The sequence below is a fragment of the Vombatus ursinus genome, unplaced genomic scaffold (genome assembly GCF_900497805.2).
Source record: "Vombatus ursinus unplaced genomic scaffold, bare-nosed wombat genome assembly UNPS02012147.1, whole genome shotgun sequence".
Classification (NCBI taxonomy): domain Eukaryota; kingdom Metazoa; phylum Chordata; class Mammalia; order Diprotodontia; family Vombatidae; genus Vombatus; species Vombatus ursinus.
In genome coordinates this window covers 1,556,737-1,574,982 of record NW_020951925.1, presented here as the reverse complement: position 1 = coordinate 1,574,982, position 18,246 = coordinate 1,556,737, and the positions used below count along the sequence as shown (strand labels likewise).

Genomic DNA, 18,246 nt, shown 5'->3' with positions numbered 1-18,246 from the left:
CCTTCCTTCCTTCCTTCCTTCCTTCCTGCCTTCCTTCCTTCCTTCCTTCCTCCCTTCCTCCCTTCTTTCCTTCCTTCCTCCCTTCTTTCCCTCCTTCCTTCCTTTCCTTCTTTCCTTCTTTCCTTCCTTCCTTCCTTCCTTCCTTCCTTCCTTCCTCCTTTCTTTCCTTCCTTCCTTCCTTTCCTTCCTTCTATCCTTCCTTCCTTCCTTCCTTTCCTTCCTTCCTTTCCTTCCTTCCTTTCCTTCCTTCTATCCTTCCTTCCTTCCTTCCTTTCCTTCCTTCCTTTCCTTCCTTCCTTTCCTTCCTTTCCTTTCCTTCCTTCCTTCCTTTCCTTCCTTCCTTTCCTTCCTTCTTTCTTTCTTTCTTTCTTTCTTTCTTTCTTTCTTTCTTTCTTTCTTTCTTTCTTTCTTTCTTTCTTTCTTTCTTTCTCTCTCTCTCTCTCTCTCTCTCTCTCTTTCTTTCTTTCTTTCTTTCTTTCTTTCTTTCTTTCTTCGTTTCTTTCTCCCTCGCTTTCATGAATGGCTGAATAAGTGAAGACAAGTGGCAGAATCCAAGTGATGTGGACATAGAATCAATGAGATGGCATGTTATTAAAGAAGAGAGGAGGTGAGTGAGAATGAAGTGCTAAGGGTGAGTGACTGGAAGGAGGGTGGTACCCTCAACAGTATCAGGGAGGTTTGGGAGAGGAGTGGTTTAGGGGGACAAAGACACAGAGTTAACTTATTGACATAATGAGTTTGAGGTGCTGGTGGGATGTCTAGGTGGAGATTTCCAGTGGGAAACTGAGGCTGCAGGGGTAGAGCCTGGGAAGCAGATTAGGACCAGACATTTGGCCCTGGGAGCCATCTGTCAGGGAGATGATGTTCAGAGAGAAGAGGTGAGGGTTCAGGACAGAGCCTGGGAGGACACCCTCACCTGGGGGTGAAGGAGTGGAAGAAGGTCACACAGGGAGGAGCAGAAGTAGCAGAGAGCAGTGTCCCCAATTGAGGAAGAATGATTGAAAGTGTCAAGACCTGTGAAGAGGTCAAAGGGGAGGAGGGCTCATTGGGTCATTGGGTTTGGCCACCACTGACACCTGTGCAGAGGTCGGGAGGTCCAGAGCGGGCTGTGAGGAAGTGAAGGCAATGGGTGTGAGCTATTCCTCCTGGGACAGGGGATGACCGTTGTAGGGGAAGGGAGACCAAATGAAGGTCTTTGCTTTGAAGGCTGCGGGCAATCCGAACTTGTTTGGAGATTCTAGGAGAGGAGCTAGTGGACAGGAGGAGACTGAAGATCAGTACACAACCCCTGAAGGAGAGAGTCAGGGTTGGGATCAAGGATATACTGGAGAAGATGTCCCTAGGGAGAGAGAAGGGACCCATCCTCTCAGGGCTGATTCACAAGGGGAGGATGGGTGAAGATGCAGAGAAGCAAAGCAAGAAGCATTTATGTAGCACCTACTCTGTACCTGGTACAGGGAGAAGGCAGCTGAAACAGGGAGGTGGGTCCCTTCCTGCTCTGTCAATTATAATTCCATGACCTCTGAGAAAAGAGGGGACTGATGCTTACTGACGATAAAGGGCAATGAACAGGCCATAAGGGAGAAAACCCTCCTGAAGAAAGAGGGTGTTTGACCCAGCCATAGAACTTCTAGGGCTGTATCCCAGAGAGATCATAAAAATGGGAAAAGGACCCACATGTACAAAAATATTTATAGCAGCTCTTTGTCTGGTGACAAAGAATTGGAAATTGAGAGGATGCCATGGGGAATGGCTGAACAAGTTGTGGCATATGAATGTAATGGAATACTACTGTGCTATAAGAAATGATGAGCAGGCAGACCAGATAAATCTGGAAAGACTTGTATGGACTGATGCTGAGGGAAGTGAGCAGAACCAGGAGAACGTCGTACACAGTAACAGCCACACTGTGCAATGACTAATGTTGATAGACTTAGCCCTTCTCAGTAGTGCAGGGATCTAAGACATCTCTGGAAGTCTCATGATGGAAAATGCTCTCCACATCCAGAGAAAGAACCATGGAGTTTAAATGCAGACCAAAGCATACTATTTGCTATTTTTTTTCTTCTGTTGTGTTTTGTTTCCTCTTTCTCGTGGTTCCTCCTATTGGTTCTAATTCTTCCTTACAACATCACTAATGTGAAAATATGTTTAATAGGAATGTATATGTAGAGCCTATATCAGATTGTGCACTGTCTTGGGGAGGGAGGTGGGGAGGGATGGGGAGAAAAATTTAAGACTCAAAAACTTCTGGAAGTGATTGTTGATAATTCAAAATAAATTAATTAAAAATTGAGAAAAAGAAAAAAAAGAAAGAGTGCGTGACCAAGTTGTGATCTGGGGTGGAATGTAGACCCTTGGTGAAGCCAGAGTCTGAGGGGGAGCCTGGAATGCCTGTCGTTCAAGGCCTCAGGAGCTCCTGGGAGGAAGTCTCTGCAGTGTTTCTGGCAGCACGTCATGGTGGGCCCCAGGCAAAGATGGCACTCATAGGATTATGAAGATGGAAGAGTGAGAGCTGGAGCCCCCAACAACATCTCCTCAGCATTTTTGTGTTACAGGTGAGGGTTGGAGTCCCCGGAGAGAAAGTGAGGTGTCCAAGGTCTCTCAAGTAAAAGCAGAGCCGAGATGTGAACTCAGGCCCTCTGGCTCAGGTGACTCCAAAGCCAAGGTTCCTCCCGCTGCAGCTGGTGGCATTATCCAGTTCAGCCTCTCTGAGCCTCAGTTTCTTCGTCCATAAAAATTGCCCTTGGTAGATAAAAGGTTCCCTTTCATCCCAACACTAACAACAACAATAAAAGTGATGAAGGTAATAACATGATGTTTCTACTGCACTTTAAAGATACAAACAGTCCCTGTACATTAGCTAATTTGATCCTCAGCAAAGCAGATCGAGCAAATGCTGTGATTCACACTGTACAGATACCAATAACTAGAAATAGCAGTAATAATAGCTAGTGTTTCTATAACTCATTGAGGTTGGAAAAGCACTTTACATGCATTTGAGCCTCACAACAATCCTGGGAGGCAGAGGCTAGTATGATTCCCACTTTACAGATGAGGAAACTGAGGCAAACAGAGGTTCAGTGACTTGTCCAGGGTGACACAACTAGTAAGTGTCTGAGGCAGGATTAGAACCCCAGACTTCCTGGCTCTGGTCTGGGCCCTGTCCACTGTACCCCTAACTGCCTACGTGAGAAAATTGGCAATAAAAATCAGAGTGCTTTCCTCACATGCACCAGTGCTGGTAACCCCAGGTCTGGCCCCCTTCCGTTCATGGAAGCCACTATTTGGTAACTGTTGTCCCCTTTCCCTCTGTCTGTTCGCCCCCCCTGCTCAACCATTCACTGGCCCAGGGCCTGGCTGCGCTGCAGCTCTCCTTCAGACAGACCGATTACTGTTCAGTAACCTCCATCAAGGTCTTCCCCTGAGACAACCTCCGAGGGGGCCTCGCTCGTCGTGACGGCTCCAGCCTTGAGGAGAAGCCATTCCATGGCAGGCGGGCAAAGGGGCTGCTGAATATGGTTGTGGTGCTTCCAGAGGCAGCGCCGCTGGCTGGCTCTTCCAGGCATGGGCCCTGGGCTTCTGACAGAGCCGTGGCTTATCCCATTGACTTCTCCTCTGTACCATGCAAAGACTTTAAATACTTTAAGAATTGAGGGGGGCGGGCAAGAAGACAGCCAAGACCAAAGCTTCTTACTTTCAAGCCAGATCAGCTTGGGGAGGCTGGGTACACTAAATCCTGGTAGCTGATGGCCTCCCTTAAGGCACCTAAAAAATGGTAGGAAAAGCAGAGCTAAGAAAGGGCATGTCAGGAGAGAGCCAGTACTCAGGGGCAGAGGGGAGGCTAGGCTGGAGGGAGGGCGTCCTGGGAAAAGGATTTTTTAGTGTGGAAATCTGAAGGAGACAGTGTTGTATAGTGGGAAGGATGTTGGCCTGGGAGTCCTGGGTAAAAATCCCGCCTCCGGGACCTAGTGGCGTGACCTTGGGCCAGTCAACAGCCTCTGAAGTTCCCAGTCTTCTCATCTGTAAATAAAAGCACCTACCATGTATAGCGTCGTTGTGAGGCATTTGGACGAAGTGCGATGAAAGGAAACACTGAGTGATTTAGACACAAACGTACAGATGAGAGGTTTGGGACACAGATCACGTACCTGGTACAGAAGAGTGATGCGGCGATGATGGCGGACTTCAACTATCCAGACATCTGCTAGAACTTTGTGAAGAGCAGAAAGACCCACGATCCTGTGACCGGCCTTGGTGATACTTTCATCCCCTCCACCAGAGGTGGAGGAACCAAAGGAGGGAAGTTCTAGACCAGATCTAATGCTTACCAACAGGGAGGAGCCAGTGACTCGGGTGGAAATGATAGGAACATTGGTGAAGGGAGAATCTGTCTAGAGTTTGCGATGATAGGGATGGGGCCAGAGACTCGACCACTCATTTCACTGGTACGTGGAACTTCCAGGTGAGGAAACTCCCTCTACCAGTGCAGGGGGCACCCTCCTTGAATTTGGTAATCTTAGTAGCCTAGAGTGACTTGCCTATACAGCCTCACACGGGTCAAACAGCTCTTTTGATTGTGAGCAAGCTGCGACATATGACCAAGAGCAGGAGAAATGTCATCGGGAAAATGTGCGTTAGGAAGAGAAGGTGGTCTGGCTGTAGAGCGAGAGCCAGGTGACCTGGTGGACAACCAGACCAAAGTGCTGCAATGCTACACGTGATCTGAATGTTGGAAGACAGAAAGGAAGGGCTCCAGCATTTTGGGCGGACAACTTTGAGGGAACTTTTGGGAGGATGTGGGCATAGACAAGGGTCTCTCAGGATGGGCAGGCATGAATGAATTGTAATCTGCATCATTTAGGGAGGAACCCTAAATCAATGAGATCACAGCCCCATTTGACAGATGAAGAAACTGAGACTCAGAGAGCTGAAGGGACTTGCCCATGGTCACACAAGTAGTATATATCAGAGGCTAGATTTGAACCCAGGGTGGGCAAAAGGAGGGGTTAGAGGAGGAGGAGTATGTGATCGTATATTGAATGGGTAGATTCATGTGAAAACATCTGAGAGCCAGAGGTAGAAAGCATGATGGAGCATATTTGGGTGAATGCTTGGATAGAGAAGAAAAAGAGAAATGCTACACAATATTCGACACATTCTAAACTAAAGTACAATATACCTTGATATTTGGCGTTTATAACGTGAAAGTGAGAACAGTAACTTATCTATCTATCTCTCTATCTATCGATCCACAATCATCTATCTCTCATTTATGGAAATATGGTTTAGTCTTGGAAAATGAAAGAAATCAATGGTTTGTAGATTTTCCAGAATGTTCATATATGTACATCATGAAAACTTTTCTCTAGGAGTGAGTCAGAAGGAACTGCACATGGAAAAATATGTGCACGCACACACACGCACACACACACACACACACACACACACACACACAACATTCCCCCGAATTATTTGGCTCTCTCTTCAAAGCCAGGAAACAGCTGGCCGTCAATGTGGGTTCCATGTCAGTCACCCAACTAGAAGAAAGGATAAGGATGCGAAGGAGATGCAGCATGCGTTGTTCAAGTTGGCTCCATGCTGCTGACTTTGCAAATGGACAAATGCAAACACATCCACTCTGATTATTACCAGTTCCCAGGGAAGTTTAGTTAGTGTAAAGTAGTTGCCAAAACAAGGAAGCCCAAAGTGCCCAGCAAACTCAGCCAGCTATCTCTTGGTCTCCTTGCCAAGCAGAGTCATGGCAGCCAAAGGCAACAGCAGTGTAGAGCACAAACTCATTGGGACACACTCCAGAGGAGGGGGGTGGAGAATTATGAGCCTCACAAAATAGCAAAAAACAATGGAGAGGAAAACAAGTCTGTAGGAAGCTTGGCACGAGTCTCCAAGAAAGTCACAGCGTCCCCCCAAATATTTAGAGATGAGACTGGGAATAGGAGAACCGAGAGACATGAAAAAGAGCAAAGGGATTACTTTCTTGAGTCATCTATTTTCATCATTGATGGGACCACCGTGTCTGGACTCTCATACTTTAGCCCAGCGAGAAAGGGGCAGTGGCAGGCGGGAAGATAAAACTAGGATGCATAGCTGACCTAACCAGATCCAGGAAGTAGAAATCCATGTTGTTGTTGGTTTAAAAAATCATTATTTTAACATTCTTTTCTTTGTAGATTTTGAGTTCCAAATTCTTTCCCTCCCTACCGGCCCTTCCCCACCCACTGAGCAGGCAAGCAATATGATATCAATTAAACATGTGAAATCATGTAAAACATGTTTCCATATTAGCCATATTGCAAAAAAAGCAAAAAAAAGTGAGAAAATTATACTTCGATTTGCACTCAGAGTGCACCAGTTTTCTCTCTGGAGACAGCATTTTTTCATCACGAGTCCTTTGGAATTGCCTTGGATGACTGAATTGATCAGAGTAGCCAAGGCTTTCACAATTGATCGTGATTACAACATTGCTGTTCCGGTGCACGGTGATCCGTCACTTCACTTTGCATCAGTTCATGGAGGTTTCGCTATGTTCTTCTGAAACCACTCCCCTCGCCATTTCTTATGCCACGATGGTACTCCTTCACAATCAGGTGTTACACCGTGGCCAGCCGTTCCTCAGTTGATAAGCATTCCCTCCACTTCCAGGTCTTTGACACAGCAAAAACAGCTGCTCTAAGCATTTTTGTGCATATAGCTCCTTTTCCTTCTTCTTTGATATCTTTGGGATACAGACAAGAGAGTGGAACAGTGGTTTTGCTGGGTCAAAGGGTATGCACAGTTTTATAGCCCTTTGGGCATAGTTCCAAATCGTTCTCCAGAATGATTGGATCAGTTCACCACTCCACCTACGATGCGTTAGTGTACCTATTTTCCCTCATCCTCTCTAGCGTCAAGTGTAAGGTGGTACCTCAGAGGTGTTTTAATTTGCAATTCTCTAATCAATAGTGATTTAGAACACTTTTGTGGAAGTGTAGATAGCTTTGATTTTTTCTCCTGATAACTGCCTGTTCATATTCTTTTACCATTTATCAATTGGGGAATGGCTTTTATTTTTATAAATTTGATTCAACTCTCTATATATTTGAGAAATGGGGCCTTTATCAGAGAAACTTACTGTCAGCATTTTTGATACTACTTCATCGTCTGTGGTACCTTTTTAGCAAAATGTAGTTTCTCTGATTGCCTCTTTTAATTAGTTCCTCTTTTTTTTGACTTTTGCTTTGTCTGAGATCATGATTGCTACCTCTTTTTTTTTTTTAACTTCAGCTGAGGCATATTCGATTCTGTTCCAATCTCTTATTTTAACTCCGTGTGTCTTTATGTTTCAAGTGTGTCTCTTGTACCCAGCACGTTGTTGGATCCTGGTTTCTAAACTACTCTGCTTTAGTTTGATGGGCAAGCTCATCCCATTCACATCCGTATGTTTATTTCCCTCTATCCCCTTTTCTTCTGTTTATCCTTTTCTCTCTTTTTTTATCCTATTTTTCCTCAAAAGTCTATTTGACTTCTAACTATTGTCTCCCTTAATCCACCTACCCTCTTATCATCTCCCTTCTCACCCCCGACCCTTTTTCTTATCCCCTTCCCCTCCTATTTCTCTATTGGGTAAGGTAGATTTCTATATACAGCTGAATGTGTATATATATTCTTCCCTCTTTGAACCAATTGTGATGACAGCGAGGTTCAAGCATTGCCTGCCTCCCTGTTTTCCCTTCCACTGGACCTCTTTCATGTAGGAAAATTTTCCTCTTTCTACTTGTCCCTTTCCCCTTCTTCTCTTTCTTTCCCTTTCTCACTCTTTCATTGGAGATAATTCCAACATAATATACTCACACCTGTGCCCCTTTGTCTATGTAAACTCCTTTTAACTGCCCTAATAGTGATAAAGCTGTTAGAGGTTACATGAATCATTTCCCCATACAGGAATGTAAACAGTTTAACTTTATTGAGTCCCTTATTATTTCTATTAAGTGTTTTTATGTCTCTTGAGTATTGTGGCCGAAAGTAAAATTTTCTATTCAGCTCTGGTCTTTTCATCAGGAATGCTCAAAAGTTCTCTATTTCATTAAATATCCCACTTTTTTTTTTGTCCTGGAGGATTATACTCAATTTCGCTGTAATCTTAGCTCCTTTGCTTTCTGGGGTACCATACTCCAAGCCCTCCAGTACTTTAACATGGATGCTACTAAATCTTGTGTGATCCTGACTGTGGTTCCATGATATTTGAATTGTTGTTTTCTGGCTGTTTGTGATATTTTCTCCTTGACCTGGCAGCTCTGGAATTTGGTTATAATATTCCTGAGAGTTTCCATTTTGGAATTTCTTTCAGGAGGTGATCAGTAGATTCTTTCAATTTCTATCTTACCCTCTGGATCTAAGATATCAGGACAGTTTTCCTTTATAATTTCTTAAAATATGATGTGTAGGCCCTTTTTTAAAAAAAAATCATGGATTTCTGATAATCCAATAATTCTTAAATTATTTCACCTCAATTGATTTTCCAGGTCAGTTGTTTTTCTGATAAGATATTTCACATTTTCTTCTATTTTTTCACTCTTTTGATTTGATTTGATTGTTTCTTGATGTTTCATGGAATAATTAGCTACCAGTTGCCCAATTCTATTTTTCAAAAATTTTTAATTAATTTACTTTCAATTATCAACAATAACTTCCATAAGCTTTTGAGTTTTAAATTTTTCTCTCCTTCCTTTCCCACCTTCTTCCCCAAGATGGCATGCAATCTGATATAGGCTACAAACCAAGACTGAAGTGGAGGGAGAGTTGGTACATGACCTTTTGTTTGCCGATGATTGTGTACTCAATGTAGCCTTTGCGGCTGAGATGCTATATTCTCTGTCGCTGTGCTAATTTTGGCCTGATAATTAACACCAAGAAAACATCCACTGGTACCACATCATCCAAATGTGGACCCATCAGTTACAGAAAATTGAGAAACTGCGAATGCTGTGGACAAAGTTCACTTACCTCTAGCAGCTGGGATTCTAGGGATGTCCACATCGATGATGAGGCTGATGCGTGCATTATCAGAGGGAGCTAAAGAAAATGTGGGAGAGAAGAGGTATTAGACCGACTACCAAATTGAAGGTCTACAGAGCCATTGTGATGATCTCATTGCTGTGTGCCTATGAAACCTGGACAGTCTACCAGGGCCATGCCAGGAAACTGAATCGCTTCCATTTCCGTTGTCTTGGGAAGATTCTGAAGATCACCTGGCAGGATGAGATACCAGACGCTGACGTCCTTTCTCAACTTAAACTGCCAAGCATTCAAACTGTACTGCAGAGAGCACAACTCCCATGGGTTGGCCTGTTGTTCAAATGCCAAAAGTATGTTTGCCTAAAAGGCCATTGTATGGAGAACTCACAGGACAGGCCCTCACATGGAGGTTGAAGAAGCGAGACAAGGACACTCTCAAGGTCTCTCTGAAGAACGTTGGAATTGATTGCCTTGTGTGGGAGACACGGGCACAGGATGGCACGCCTGCATCAAGGAAGGCGCTGGGCTCCATGGGCCAAGCAGACTTGCAGGAGCTCAAAAGAAACTTGAGATGCACAAATTTAGAGCCATCTCCACTCCAAATGTTCACAAGGACTATTTGTGCCCAACCTGTGGCAGAGCCTTCCCAGCTTGGTCAGATTGGTCTGATGGGCCACACCGGACGCACCGGACACACCGGACCTGGGCCCCAACATAGTGAGGTCATTTTGGTCCTTTTTGAGAGCAAAGGACAACAGCTGACCTGGTGCTTAAGGATGCCCTCTCACTGCTGGACATCTTGTGGCCTCCTCTTGTAGGTAGAAAGAGTCGAGCTCTAGGACAGGTTCCTGGGAAGATACCATTCCCAGGCTGAGGGCTGTCAAGGAAGGGAAAGGAGAGAAAGCCACGGTCCTAGGTCTGGTCCTTTGAGGCAATGGCTTTGGTCAATATATACTCCTTAGGCCCATGAGGCAGCCTCCTCTTAACAACCTTTCCCTCACAGAGCATGTTGTCCCTCCTGCTGCAATGGCTCAAGGGACTGGAGAGCTCTGGCAGGAGTGGGGAGGCAGACGGGAGCCCAAGAGCTGAACCGGCCTCAGGAGGGGAGGGAAGTGGATAAGACTAGGTGGAAATCTGAGTGATTCCCTCGATCCAAGCCCAAAGCTGGTCAGCACAGATAACTAGACAGGTTTAGGAACAAGAGGTCAGAAATCCAAGGGGTGGATGGGCAGCCATATTTTCAGAGTAGGAGTTTCTCGAGAGGAAGGGCTATGTCTCATTCCATCTTTGCAGAAACCCAGTGCCTCGAACACATTAGGTGCTTAATAAATATTTGAGGAAATATTGGATCCCAAATGGCTAGTTCTGATTTTATCTATGGGACATTGTGGATTGTAAACCCTGTGAGGGCAGGTACCATGTTTTGTTCATTTTTCTTTCTTCATGACACCCAGCACAGTGCTTTGTGAATAGAAGGGTCTTAAAGTGTGTCTGTTAAATGAACGAATGCATGCATGTGTAGCAACCCAGATCCTTTTTCTTCCCCTCCCCCAGGCAGAGGGGATTCTCAGGACAGCTCTAGGGGAGGAGTATGATGGGAGAAGCAAGTGATCAGAGCCCATCGAATGCCCACCAGCTTCATCTGCACAATTAACCCAGATGGAGAGGTTCTGGTCCAAATCCAGAGGAGGAGTCAGCTGTGTTGGGCTCTACCCTTTGAGATGTGTAGGAAGATGGTAAGGGTCCCCTGGCCAGGGTGGACTTTTGTGTGCAATGGGGGAAGAAATAATGTGGGCATTCCCCTCTTTGTCCCCTACTCTGGCTTTGGAGGTCCCAGGGCAATAGAAACCACTTATGGAGATTGGGCTCTTAGGGGTCAGTGACAATCAATTAGTGACAATTACATTCACCGAGGCCATTCACAGGCAGGTCCAAGACTGGGACTCTAGACCAGCAGAAATGAAGAGGTCTACTTAGGGAGATCACATGCTCGAAAGATGCATCAGGCCTCTGGAGAGGTGCCTGGATGATTCAGGGGCGACCAGGCTGCCACAGAGGATGAGCCCAGGCAGCATCTGTGGCCATCGGTGCCTACAAGCACAGGGTCACACAACACTTTCAGAAGGAAAGGGATCATGCTGAGATTTACAAGGACAGCAGTTTTTTTTAACTGAGGGGAGGATGGCCAAGAGGAGTAAGTATCTGCATTCTACTGCACACGGTGTAAATCTCCTGGCCTTCAAGAGTCAGTAGGAGTGAGAATGATGCCACTTCAATGGCAGAATTCATACACTTCAACTGGACTTTGAAGGGGTGGTTTCCATTCCTCCTCCCCCCACAAAGAGATGCCTAGACTCTGTCAGCAGGCTATGAGCACACCTGGAGAGAGGCCGACACATCCCCCCGGCCTGAATAGGGAATCACTGTGCCTTGCGGATGGCAACAGATGGAGACAAGGGAAACTGAGGCCTTGGGAGGAAGAAGGAAATGGGGGAGAGATCACTTGTACAGACATTCAGACCCTTTATGGAGAAGGTGGGAGAGGAGACAGAGATGCCAAGCCTTCTTAGACCTGGGGAAATGTCTGCAGCCCACACCATCTGCAAGGCCCCCAAGTGGATAGAACTACACGGACCAAGGAGAAACCCAGGCTCAGCCCTATGCTGGTACCATGGTCCATGGGACCCACACCAAGGGATTGCTCAGTGTCTCCAGAGGGGGGACCCTTGAACTCTCTCCCTGAGTGTTTAACAAATGTCTGTCTCCAACTCCTCCTCCCACCTCTATGTTCATAGGTAGTGAACACACTGGAATCCCTTGTAGACAACTATGCAAAGAGGTTGTGGAAGAACATTTATTTGGACAAATTATTGATGTGGACACAATGGAGCAGAACACAGAAGTAACAATGAAAGTGGCAGATAAAGGATATTTTGTTTACAATGTAAAGTGAACCATGAGTTTTCAGGGAAATGTAATATTTAATTTTGGAAAATTTTTCAAAAAAGGAACACAAAAGGAAATCCTTTTGCAGCAGGAGCACCATGGAAATGCTGGATGGCCCCGTGTCGGTTCCACCAGAGGCCAGATTCTCAAGCAGATTGTGGGGAGTTGACATGTAAACGCAAGAGTAAGATGAGCACCTTTGTTTCTATGCCTAACGTGACTCCTTGTTGATGCGCCCCGTTCCATGTCTTTAAAATCTGGAAAGTAAGCACTGGCAAGAAAGGGGACACTTCTATGAGGAGCCGCCTCTAGTAGAGAGGACTTCCTTTGGCCAGTGGTTCTGCTGGCCTTTGGTTCACCTTTCCCTGGAGGCACGGACTGATTTTCACTGGACCAGCTTGTCCTTGTCACGGGCCTCGTAGATTGTCCAGGGGAAGGGGGAGGCTATGTGAGCCCCAAGGCTCTGGACTGTAAGTGGCAAGACCCCCCTCGGAAGGGCAGCCATCAGAAATGGCCCATCAGGAAACCATTCAAAGCCAACTTTCCTCCCAGAAGTAACACTGAGCTACTCCAGGACAACACATTCCCTCAGAAAGAGAACACGGGGTATCAGGGAATATTGGTCCTCAGCCGATGCAACCAAGTGCAGGAGCTTCTGCTTTAGACATGTGAAAATGGTGGTCGCTAGATGGGAGTTTGCTTTCCAAGCTGGCCCTGGCTGCAGACAGGGACGAGAAGCGCTCTAACCAAAGGGCTTGCATGCAGGGCTACAGTTGGGGAGCTACAAGCAAGGGGGTCTGCAGGCGGGTGGAGGAGGTGGGCAGAAAGCAGACTCACGCTCTATGTCTCTGATCTTTTTCCTTCTCTAAGACAAGTCCCTTGGGAGGCTGAGAAGATCACAGGTCGCATTTTTATTTCTGTTTTTAAGGGTCAGTGGGAAGAATGTTGGGATGGGAGAAGACCATATTACATGCCTCCTGGGCTAGTAAGAAGTTCTCCTTCCTCCTCCCTCAGCCAAGGGAGATCTTTCTGGAAACTGTTTGGTAGAGGACGCCCTGGAGGAGAGACGGGTAGTCAGGCACCCGGAAGAGGTGGCGCTCTCCATAGGCCGCGTCATACTCGGTGGTCTTCCCCGTGACCAGAACGCGGATGTTGGGCTCATTGGCCTGCCGGCCCACCACCAACACGTAGATTTCGATGCCCGCCCTCTGGGCTTCCTGCACCGCCTTCTCAATGGCGCTCTCTGTGATTCCTTGGGAGTTTCCATCGGAGAAGATGAGCACCTTTTTCTTGGCCCGGTCGGAGGACGCTCGCTGGTAGAAGGAGGTCACGTAGCGAATGGCGGCGTTCACATCGGTGGCATCGTTCATGAATCTCATGCTGTCGATGTCGCTGGCGACCACCGTATAGTTCTGGAGGAACTGCAGGGAATTGGTTTCGGGCCTCTGCTGATCCCTGCCACTGTACTGGACCACTGAGAAGCGCACGTCATAGGAGGGATCGGCCTTTTCGGCTGTGAGGAATCGTTCGGCCAGGCGCTTCACGAATCTCTTGGTGGTCTCAAAGTTGTGTCTGCCCACACTGGCTGAGCTGTCCAGCAGGACCGTGATGTCTGTAGGAGCCGTGAACCGGACTGTGGAGAAGGAAGGGGGTGGTCAGCTTGCCTGTTATTCAGAGACATTCTCTCTTTCTCCCCATACCACCCTGCCCCACTCGAAACACGGCAAAACTAGACTGATGCTGGTGTGGGATGATGAGTGCCACAAAACTGAAGTCCAAATACAGGCATGTGTGCATGCATACAGCAAAGATGCCAATGTTACTCACTCGGGCATGTGTAGTCTGGGCACTTCTTATCTGCAAGGGAGAGAAAAAAGAGCCTCAGGGTATGGATCAACTGTCAACATCTCTCACTTTCTTGTACTTGCAGAAAGCTGGCTTTGTCTGGTCAGAAGACCCTGCCTGGCCCTCTGGCCTCCCTCTCCAGGGAGGTGCCCCTTCTCTCGTGACCCTGAACCCACTGACCAGGAAAAAGAGGAGGAAGGACACACTCAACGCTTGCCCCTCAGTGCCACTTCCTGACCTCCCTCACATCATCAGTTCGCGACGTTTCCTCCTTTGCCATGTACTCCATCCTCCAGGTATCCAGCCTATCCTGGTGGCTGTTCCCAACTCACCCCCAGGCATTTCCCCTCTTTCTCAAAGAGTTTGGGACCTGGTTTGTTCCCCCTTTCCACCCAAAACTCTGATCTCATAGTTTGTGATTTCAGTGTACAAGGTGATGTCTCTTTAAACACTCCTCTGTCTCGCCATAAAGCGCTGTCTCCCTGTGAGCTGATTAGAGACAGGGGCAACATCCCAGATCCAAGGTTTTCCCAGGGCTGCCCCTCACTGGGGCACTACATCGCTGCTCCATGCTTATCTGGGCTTCCACTTGGATGAAGCCGTGGCCGCCCCAATCCCTACTTCTACCCCTGAGGCTGACGTTGCAGTCCCCTCACGCAGTTCCCTCACACATTCCCAGGCAAGGAGTGCCAGGCGTGCTCATCACAGGTTTGCTGAACGTGCGACTAAGTCACTGGAGAGTTGGCTGGAAGACTGCCCTGGCCCCAGGCTGCACCAGACCAGCTCCCCAGGGTGACTCTCACCGATGCAGATTTGGGTGGTGATGTTTTTCAGGAAGTTGTCATCCAGGAGTTCTGCATAGTTCTCCTTGACCAGAGAGATACCGGTCCTTTTGCCCGGGGAGCTTGACTGGCCTTGGCAAGAGATTTCATTCAGTTGATCTGGGCTTGCACTGCCCCCGAAGAGATCCTTGATGCCCAGGGAAAATACCTGTGGGGACAAAGGTCCTTATTGAGCTTTTCTTCTTTAAAGAAATCTTATTCCTTCCTCTTGGATTTTCTCAACCCAAACTAGTTTTTGAAGGAAGTCAATTTCTTGCCTAATTCTCATCCCTTCTCTACTCAAATGACTCTGTATTTACTGATCTGTGTTCGTGTCTCCCCCCAAAGAATGGGAGCTCCTGAGGATAGGGTGTTGTTAATGCCTAGCACAGAGTCCAGTACACACTAGGTGCTTAATAAAGGCTTGCTGAATTGAGTTGAAATTAGATCTTGGTTCATTTGCCTCCTCCCCTAAATCTGCCAGACTCAATGGTGCAGAAGACTCTCTCATTTCTCCTTTTAGGACCTGGACAATGGCCCCGGAATTCAGCCGAGGGGCCTCCTCCTACTTACCACAACATCTGCTCCACAGAGCACGGTCAGGGGGGTCGTGTCTCGTTCGATGTCTGACCGCCCATCTGTGATGACAAGAGCGATACGCTCATTCTGGGTGGGAGGCAGCAGATTATTCCTGGTGTACTGAAGGGCCTCCCCGGTGAAGGTGCCTCCGGCCATCCACTGGAGTTTCTTCACTGCCCTACATTCACAGAGGGAGATTAGAACCCAAGCCTCCCTCAACAGCCGCCATCTTATGGAAGACATGATTGGCCCACAGGGAGTGCACAATCAGAAGAATCCCCTTCATCTGTTTTCTCCTTGAATAGAGAAATGAGCACACAAATTACATTTGCCTAAAATGATAGATTGTCGTGGTCCTACTGGGGATCGTGTGGCAGGTTTGATTAGCCCCTCGTCCCCCACCTGACCCTTGCCATTTTGACATCCACAGCATTCTCCACAATGAGAGGGTGAGGATAGATGCTCATGGCCTGTCCTTGTCCCATCTGGCAGAGTGTCCTTGGTTGGTACTGATGACATAGATAGATAGAATGTCAACTCCTTGGGGGAGTAGTGGGGTGGAGTAAATTGTTTCCCTTTTGTTTTTGTACCTTAGTGCCTAAAAGAATGGCTGGCACATAGTAGGCACTTAATAATTGCTTGTTGAGTAATTAATTGAAAGATACAATCGTTTTGGAAGCAATTCTTTTAGACAAACACCCACAATGAGGACACTGGGAAGTCAACAGAAAGCCCTCAGACTATTTCATTCTTTTTTTTTGGAGCAGGTTGGGTTTGTACTTCCATTTTTCTTATGCTGCCTCTATTTGGCATTCACTTGATGATTTCTTTGGAGAAGGAAACAATAGAGGCAGACTATCTGTTTACTTGACCCATCTTCAAAGATACAGAAAATGGCACCATAATTTGATAACTTCCGAAAAGGAAAGTGTGCTCTTAAATGTGCCACGTTCAGAATGCTCAGGTCACAGATGTATGATTAAAGGAGCATCGAATGGTGCTGGAGGATTTGACTCTAGCTCCCAGAGGCCGGCCACTCGGGCCTGTCCGTCTTGCTGTCTCCACTCCCAGAACGGCCTTAGTAGCTGTCAAATCAAGCCTCCACTCACACTCAGTCACATTGTTTTCCATTATGTAAGTCTGTGGAGGAAAGTCCCCTTTTGGTTCATGCAGGCTTTGGAGAATTTTTCTCCCAGAAGAACCATTTATGGCTCCATAGAGTGACTGGTCATAGGGGGCAAGAGGAGGTCAGTTGAATGTCAACTCTATGTTAATTAAAACATTGATACTATTCCTTCTGACGTTAGCCTTCCACGATTGGTGGGACCTCCAGATCCTGGCTGATTGGGCAGCCAAGAAGTGGAGAGTGGAGGTGGGGGTGGGAAGTGGGGGGCACTTACTCTTTCAGGTCATGGGCATTCTGGATGTTGCTGTCGCTCAAGCTCACATGCTCCTGCATTAGGTTATGGCTGTATTGGACAACGCCTGCATGGGACTCGCCAGGTTCAAACTGTAGGAAGAAAGTGGAGAGAGTCAAAACCAAGATGGAGGCATTTTCCATGAGAAAGTGAAGGTCAGGGAGTCCTCAAGTTATCTCTCTTGCTGCTTTCCAAATGCCCATTTTTAATCTGAATGAATGGATGGATGGATGGATGGATGGATGGATGGATGGATGAAAAATCATCTCCTAAACTCAGTCACTTAGTCTCCAAATTGCTATATTGGACTGGTGCCTTTGGCTGTGCCCCATCAGCCTTTGGTCTCACCATGCGACCAGCCCTTCTTGGGAGACATTGTTTTAAAAACGAAAGTGGATGTCCAGGTACATTAGCTAATCAAGGTGTATAGACCGTGGCCTCGGATGCATTAATGGCTATAAACTTCTTAGATGTTTGGAAGGGAACACAAGAGAGAAATTAAGTAAATCAGGTTGATGGTCAGATGAGGCCTGATTTTTGAAATACCAATTTCCTCGTCTGTATTTTCTATGTGAAGTCAAGAACTTAGGCTGACTGTAAGGAAAGTCCTAACAATGAGAGATCTGTTCCCAAGTAGGATGAGCTGCCCATGGAGTTAGCTCCCTTTCCCTGGAGGTCTTCCAAGGCTAGGTGGCCACTTCATGGAAATGTTGTAGAGGGGACCACAAGCTCCTTGAGGGCAGGGCTTGTCTCATTCTTCTTTTGCCTCAATTGCTCAGCATGCAGGAGGTACATAATCGATATTTGTTGAATTTAATTTGTCTGGTAAAAGTTAGATTAGATAGTCTCTGAGGCCCTTTCCAGCTCTGAGATTCTGGGGTCCTGTGGAGTTCTTCACTGGTCTGGACCCAAGGTTCTCCCATCCCAGTGGCAGTAGCCACAAAGGATACTTTATGAAAGGCCAGGCAGCTCAGATTCTCTTTTGTCCATGAGCTTGCCTGAACTCTCGGACTCCCTTCTTTCTTACCATCCACCACTGTGCATTCAGCCCCAGCTTTAGAGGGAACTGGAGAATCAGTGGGGAGGAACACGGGGGTGAAGATCACTCCCTTTCTCTCCTTTAAATGAATGTCTAATGATGGGATGGATGACTCATTCAGAGTGTTTAGAAATTGGCTTAAAAGGCCATAGTTGATTTTTCTTCTGGTCACGGTGTCATGAGAACACTTCACCAATGTGGTAACTACCATTTAAATGGTGGTTAAAACTTGTTCAGGTTAATTACAATGTTCTGTAATGACAAGGCATGGAAGTGGGTACCCTGACCATCACTGTGTGTTTAGTGAAAATTACATTTGGCCCTACTATGTGTAATCTTCTGGAGCCAGCATGCAAGTTGGATGGCTCATGTATATTGCTTGACAAGCAGGGAAACATGCAGGCTAAGAAATCTTGTCTGACATCAAGGTTCCCTGGGAGAAATGAAACCTCTTTAAGAACAAAAGGGAAATCTGTCTACAGGTTCACTTCAGAGGGCAAGAAAAGCTTCCTTCAGAGGAGAGATGCCCCTAGGTGGGGTGGACTACCCCGGAGGGCTTCTGAGGGAGTGTGCTCTGGGCTCA

At 46.9% G+C, this 18,246-nt stretch overlaps 1 protein-coding gene across 1 annotated transcript in view; it reads right to left on the bottom strand.

Annotated features, from left to right (window-relative positions):
• Positions 1 to 11,855: 11,855 nt before the first annotated feature.
• Positions 11,856 to 18,246, bottom strand: part of COL6A1 (collagen type VI alpha 1 chain) — a 44,835-nt gene continuing 38,444 nt past the window's right edge. Inside the window, exons 31-35 of the mRNA XM_027857429.1 lie at positions 16,607 to 16,716; positions 15,201 to 15,384; positions 14,610 to 14,796; positions 13,789 to 13,818; positions 11,856 to 13,594 (exon numbers count right to left, since the gene is read on the bottom strand). Coding sequence (XP_027713230.1) covers positions 12,972 to 13,594; positions 13,789 to 13,818; positions 14,610 to 14,796; positions 15,201 to 15,384; positions 16,607 to 16,716 — 1,134 coding nt within the window. The 3' untranslated portion in view covers positions 11,856 to 12,971. The remainder of the gene's footprint in view (positions 13,595 to 13,788; positions 13,819 to 14,609; positions 14,797 to 15,200; positions 15,385 to 16,606; positions 16,717 to 18,246) is intronic.